Below are 7,400 nucleotides of genomic sequence, written 5' to 3'. Positions count from 1 at the left end.
AATTATCGGTCGGACTTACCTTCCGCCTCTCAAGGTTTACACTATGGTTCCCTGATGATGCAAAAAATCATACAAAAATCATTCAAATGCACACAAATTCATAAAGTTGTGCAACATAAGTAGTAATAAAAAATCCATATATCACTCGGCAGTATTGAAAAGTTGATTGCATGTTGTTTTGTTGTGACCCCTTTACCCATATCTAGAACACATGTGGACTTGATAAAATTCATCTGCAGAAAGAAATCTTGTTGTTCGTTGGTGACCTACTTTTGGAACTCTTTTTGGAGGCAATGTTTCCACAACGACGAAGGCCAGTGATTACTTCCACCCCGAAAAGTGTCCAACTGGTCGTATAGCTTTAGCATACGCAACCAACACTGATTCAATATAGTATATCCATGAACAAAGAGAGATAGGATCAATATTCCGAACCCTGCATGCAACAATCGCATGTGAACAAGGGATTTCATAATAATTAAACATGAGACAAGTGCTTGGCCTCCTAAACCTCCATATATCATCTCGAACTCATGTTAGTCAATTGGCCTAACTTCATGTTTGCTTACTTTGTCTGTCGTATCACGAACTATTATCATTGCATAGTCCAATAGTCTTGACGTACTGTTTGATGCATCCATTCGACGTCTGTAATACAAGTCCTGTAATCAATCTCAAATATGGTCTAGAAATGATGTGATTGATAACTATCGTGCATCTTTTAACACTTCGTTTATGCACTCTACGAGGTTTGTCGTAACTTGATTGTATCTTTTGTTACATTAGTACACCCTAGCCGCTCAAGACCAATATCTTCTAGGTATTTGCGTGGACCTGGATACCCTGCAAATTGATTCCAATGGTAGTTGAACCATAAACTCACGACTTGCTTTGGTTGCTTTGTCGAAATATCCAAAATATCTTTATTCTTAAAATTAGTTAATAAATTGTCTTTCAAGTCATGGATGCAGATACCATGAAATGCTTCTGGGAAGAGCGTGATAATTGCTTTTTTTATGATTGATTCTCTATCTGATACGATAACCAAATCATGAACTTTCCCATTGCTGAAAAGACCATACCTAAGGTTCATCAGTTTCTCCATCAGATATACCGAACGCAACTAGGTATATTTGATTATTTTCATCGACCCCAATCGCAAGTAGGAGTTTACCACTGTACCTACCCCTTAAATATGTTCCATCTACAATTAAAACAATGCAAATGCAGTTCAGAAACCCCTTAGTGGAAGCACCAAGAGCCATGAATACGTGCTTGAAATATTTATCTTCTTGCAGATCATATTTAAATGTTGAATTGGGATTTTCAATTTGTAAGGCTTCACAAAATTTAGGTAACTTCTTGTAGGATACTTTTGGTGAAGCCCAAACAAGCACTAACGCTTCTTCACTTGTTCTCTGTGCCTTGTTGTAACTTAAACTCACACCATACTCTTGTTTTATATCCTTCACAATGTCTTTCGGTCTATATGGACGACTAACGTCTTCAAACTTTGACGAAACTAAATGTCCAATAACCCAAATAGAAGCTTCTCTATGATCGTTAGTCAATATTTCATTTCTACATGTGTGGACATTGTCATACTTAGAGATCTTAAATATTTCACAATTTTTCAATTTAACGGCTCGAAGTCTCCATTTGCATTCTTTAACTAAGCATATAACTTTATATAATGTTGTGGTTGACTTCTTCACCATAAACTGAAAGTTACCTCTAATTGCTAACATAGATAACCACATCTGTAAATCCTTCTTAGATATAAATATGTAACCAAGTTGCACATCTACAGAGAATAAGACTTACCTGGCATGATGATTGTGCTACTAGATGGATGAGACAAGTCACGACCCATTGCATATGACGAGCCTCCATAGTCTTCGATTGTTTGTTCTTCTGCATGAGATGTATGGTGGGTATTAATCTTAGGTTCCTCTTCATCATCCTTCTCCCTCCAAAACCAATCATTGAAATATTGGCGTTGGTCTATATCATCCCGTAAGTTATGAGTCGTCAAATTACTAGGCGATAATGTAAGTGATGAGTTAAAATATATGGGGAAAATGGACTATCTGACTCCATCTTGCAATGTACAGGCCTAGATGTGGAAGGGATTTCTTCAGTTTGCCGGATGTATGAATTTTTTGGATGAAATCCTTGATTACTTAAACACTATGGAAGCGTGGATACGTAAAGGGGTATTACTGAGACCTCTTCAATGTGAAGAATGTGTGTAGATCTTCATAATTCTGAATTACAAATACAGGGGCTTTGGATCTCAATTGAAGTATACATCTAGTAACAAGATTATACTCATCTGACATTATACCACTTATTCTATAAATTTTGGTCAGGAATTCATTATAGGTTGTGTCGACCTTAATGTCACACCCCGCAACTCTCTTCTATCATAATCCTTTTCCATTTCATTCAAACGACACTGAAACAAATCTAAATACGAGGCATTTTCCTACAATTCATATAAAAATGTATTCATGTAATGTAGTTAAAGAAAAAGAAAAATAAAAAAAAGAAACTAAAAAGAAAAAAATTGGCCCCCACCCGACCGGGTACAACACCGGACCAAAAAACAGAATCCTTAGTTTTTTAGCGCTCGGTCGGGCTAGGGTTAACTCTACTGGGCCCCAGACCAATCCCAGCCCAGTTCCTATCCTATACCCGGAAAGACTGGGTTAATCAATTTATTTCATACTCGTGAAGATCCAATGAAGCCCGACCGGGAATCAAACTTATTCCAACAATTATTTTGTACCCGATGAAGTCCGGTCGGGTTTTCCACTTATTTCATCAATTACTTTGCACCCGGTAAAGCCCAATTGGGTAATTTTAACTCATTTTCTTTCTACCCAGTGAAGCCCGATTGGGTTTTCAACTTATTTCATCATTTATTTGTACCCGGTGAAGCCTGGCCGGGTAATCATGAATGTGATCCGATCGCGTTGCAAACAAATTGAATAACAATGCGATACCATGCATTTTGAGATGGTCGTGCTCACATTCTCCTCCATATGGAGTGATTAGAGGTGAAGTCTTCAGGTCAGATGTAATATGTTCCTTTTAAATTTTTTTGAGTTAGAACTTTTTCTATGATTATTTAAAGTTTATTTATTCATGATTACAATCTTTTGTAGGTAAGGATTACATTGCAACTCGTTCCATTGGAGGAAAAGATTCAGTTTATGAATCGTGTTATGGAGCCACCCATCATTCTAGTTGCACCACCTGCACCTCCTCTACCCAAAAATGATGGTGATGTTGCTAGACCACTGGAACTACCTATACCCCCAAATGATGGCGGTGTTGTTGGACTTTCGAACACTAAGGACGTTGATCATAGTGATAGTGAATGCATCACGGGAAGACTAAGAAGAAGCGAAAGAAGTATCACAAATTGATTAAGTTAATCAAAGGTCTTGATCGCCACATGGAATGTTTGGAACGTGACCTAAAGTGCATTAAAAAGTACTTTGCATGATTATCGAAGGTAAGGATATACCATTATGATTCTTGTTGTCTGTACTCTTCATACGTAATTTATCCTATCTAATACCTATGCATGATACCTATGCATGCTTGGAAAAGACGTTGATTGCACTAGAGGTAGGGACCATAGAGGTATGAGTGATCATGCAGTGAAAAACGATCATCGCGTGGAAAGGTTGGAGTGGCCGAATGAGGAAAATTTCTTGGAAATTAACTACAATGTGGAAAAACACAAAGGAGTATGGGAAGAGGCAAAAAATGTAATAGAAGTACGATCCCCTCGTTGACATACCTGAAGATTTGAACATTAAATTTCAGAAGTGGATGGACAACGTAGACCCTACTACGATGATACAGAGGAATGCATATGCTCAAATGGATAAAAAAAAAAGGTTTAATAGTCTGTTAACACCGTCCAAATCAGGCTCATGCAAAAAATCATAAAAAAAAAATACTAATTCTCGACTGGGTCAATGCAACTAGGCGCCAATTCTCGACTGGGCTCATATAAAAAATCATAAAAAATACCAAGTTCCGGTCGGGCCCCTCCAATTAGGTGCAAATTTTCGGTCGGGCTCATGCAAAAAATCATAAAATAATACTAATTCCCGGTCGGGCCCCTGCAATTAAGTGCCAATTCTCGGTCGAGCTCATGCAAAAGAATCATAAAATAATGCTAATTCCCGATCGGGCCCATGCAATTAGGCGCTAATTCTTGGTCGGGTTCATGCAAAAAATCATACAATAATACCAATTACCGGTCGGGCTCATGCAAAAAATCATACAAAAATCGTCCAAGTGCACAAAAATTCATAAAGTTATGCAACATAAGTAGTAATAAAAAAATCCATACATCACTCGGCAGTATTGAAAGATTGATTGCATGTCTTTTTGTTGTGACCCTTTTGCCCACATCTAGAACACCTATGGACTTGACGAAATTCATTTGCAGAAGGAAATCTTGTTGTTCGTGGGCGACCTAATCTTGGAACTTTTTTTGGAGGCAATGTTTCCACATTGATGAAGGTCGATGATTGCTTCCAACCCGAAAAGTGTCCAACTAGTCGTATAGGTTCAGCATATGCAGCCAACACTGATTCAATAGAGTATACCCATGAACAAAGAGAGATAGGATCAATATTCTGAACCCTGCATGCAGCAATCACATGTGAACAAGGGATTTCATAATAATCAAACTTGAGACAAGTGCATATTCTTGTGTGAATATTTGCACGGCCTCTTAAACCTCCATCTATCATCTCGAACTCATGTTGGTCAATTGGCCTAACTTCATGTCTGCTTGCTTTGTCTGTCGCGTCACGAGTTATTGTCATTGCATAGTCTGATAGTCTTGACGTACTGTTTGATGCATCCATTTGACATCTGTAAAACAAGTCTTGTAACCAACCTCAAATATGGTCTAGAAATGATGTGATTGGTAACTATTGTGTATCTTTTAACACTTTGTTTATGCACTCTGCGAAGTTTGTCGTCATTTGATTATATCTTTTGTTACATTGGTACACCCTAGCCGCTCAAGACCAATATCTTTTAGGTATTTGTGTGGACCTGGATACCCTGCAAATTGACTCCAATGGTAATTGAACCATAAACTCACGACTTGCCTTGGTTGCTTTGTCGAAAATATCCAAAATATCTTTATTTTTAAAATTAGTTAATAAATTAGCTTTCAAGTGATGGATACAGATACCATGAAATGCTTATAGGAAAAGCGTGATAATTGACTTTTTTATGCTTGGGTCTCTATCTGATACGATAACCAAATCACGAACTTGCCCAATTGCACATATTAATTACTGAAAAAACCACCCTCAAGGTTCATTATTTTCTCCATCAGATATATCGAACGCAACTGGGCATATTTGATTATTTCCATCAACCCCAATCCGAAGCAGGAGTTTACCACTGTACTTACCCCTTAAATATGTTCCATCTACAATTAAAATAGGGCAAATGCAGTTCAGAAACTTCCTAATGGAAGCACCAAGAGCCATGAATACGTGCTTGAAATATTTATCTTCCTGTAGATCATATTTAAATTCTGAACCGGGATTTTCAATTTGTAAGGCTTCACCAAATTTAGGTAACTTCTTGTAGGATTCTTCTAGTGACCCCCAAACAAGCACTAACGCTTCTTCGCTTGCCCTCCATGCCTTATCGTAACTTAAACTCATACCATACTCTTATTTTATATCGTTCACAATGTCCTTTGGTCTATATGAATGACTAACGTCTTCAAACTTCGACGAAACTAAATGTCCAAGAACCCAACTAGAAGCTTGTCTATGATCATTAGTCAATATTTCATTTCTGCATGTGTGGACGTTGTCATACTTAGAGATCTTAAACATTTCACAATTTTTCAATTTAACGGCTTGAAGTTTCCATTTTCATTCTTTAACTAAGCATATAACTTTGTATAATGTTGTAGTCAACTTCTTTACCCTAAACTGAAAGTTACCTCTAATTGCTAACATAGATAACCACGTCTTTAAATCCTTCTTAGATATAAATATGCCACCAACTTGCATATCTTCAAAAGAATAAGACTGACATGGCATGACCATTGTGCTACTAGATCGATGTGACATGTCACGACCCGTTGCATGTGGCGAGCCTCCATAGTCTTCGATTGTTCGTTCTTCTGCATGAGGTGTATGATGAATATTAATCTTGGGTTTCTTTCCATCATCCTTCTCCCTCCAAGACTAATCATTGAAATATTGACCTTGGTCTACCTCATCCCGTAAGTTATGAGTCGCCAAATTACTAGGCGACGATGTAAGTGATGAGTTAAAATATGTGGGAAAAATGGACTATTTGACTCCATCTTGCAATGTACTGGCCTAGATGTTGAAAGGATTTCTTCAGTTTGTCAGATATATGAATTTCTTGGATGAAATCCTTGATTACTTGAACACTATGGAAGCGTGGATACGTAAAGAGGTATTATTGAGACCTCTTCCATAGAATACGTGTAGATCTTCATCATTTTGAATTACAAATGCAGGGACTTTGGATCTCAATTAAAGTATACATCTTATAACAAGATCATACTCATCTGACATTATACCACTTATCCTATAAAATTTGGTCAGAAATTCATTATAGGTCGTGTCGACCTCAATGTCACACCCTGCAACTCTCTTCTATTATAATCCTTTTCCCTTTCATTCCAAACGCCTCCAAAGCAAATCTAAACACAAGGTATTTTCCTACAATTTATAACAAAAATGTATTAATATAATGTAGTTAAAGAAACTAAAAAGAAAAAAATTGGCTTGGTCGTCCACTCGGCCAGGTACAACACCGGACCAAAAAGCAGAATCCTTAGTTTTTGTGCACTCGGTTGGGCTAGGGTTAACTCTACTGGGCCCTAGAAAAAACCTAGCCCGGTTCCTATCCCGTACCTCAGAAGACTGGGTCAATAAATTTATTTCATACCCAGTGAAGATTCGGTGAAGTCTGGCTGGGAATCAAACTTATTCCAATATTTATTGTATACCTGGTGAAGTCCGACTGGGTTTTCAACTTATTTCATCAATTACTTTGTACCCGGTGAAGCCCAACTGGGTAATTTTAACTTATTTTCTTTCTATCCAATAAAGTCTAACCAGGTAATTTTAACTCATTTGCTTTCTACCCGGTGAAGCCCGATCAGGTTTCCAACTTATTTCATCATTTACTTTGTACCCGATGAAGCCTTGCCGGATAATTTCAACTCATTTGCTTTCTACCTAGTGAAGCTTGATCAGGTATCTTCAAAAAAAAAAAAATTGCTATTTTTTTTTTTCATGGTATTTTTTTAATTTATAAATATCAAATGTAGGGCATTATATATAAAAAAAGAAAAAAAG

The 7,400-nt window shown here is 37.2% G+C and overlaps 1 protein-coding gene across 1 annotated transcript; it reads right to left on the bottom strand.

Moving 5' to 3' along the window:
* Nucleotides 1-4,376: 4,376 nt before the first annotated feature.
* LOC120084090 (uncharacterized) lies at nucleotides 4,377-4,898 on the bottom strand. Its single transcript, XM_039039989.2, has one exon. The coding sequence runs from the start codon at nucleotides 4,896-4,898 to the stop codon at nucleotides 4,377-4,379; it is 522 nt and encodes a 173-aa protein (XP_038895917.2).
* Nucleotides 4,899-7,400: the final 2,502 nt, after the last annotated feature.

This window comes from Benincasa hispida, chromosome 8 (genome assembly GCF_027475165.1).
Source record: "Benincasa hispida cultivar pf3 chromosome 8, pf3_genome.v1.1, whole genome shotgun sequence".
NCBI classification, from domain to species: Eukaryota; Viridiplantae; Streptophyta; class Magnoliopsida; order Cucurbitales; family Cucurbitaceae; genus Benincasa; species Benincasa hispida.
Note: the sequence above shows the minus strand (reverse complement) of the source record. Positions and strands in the feature narration are given on the sequence as shown.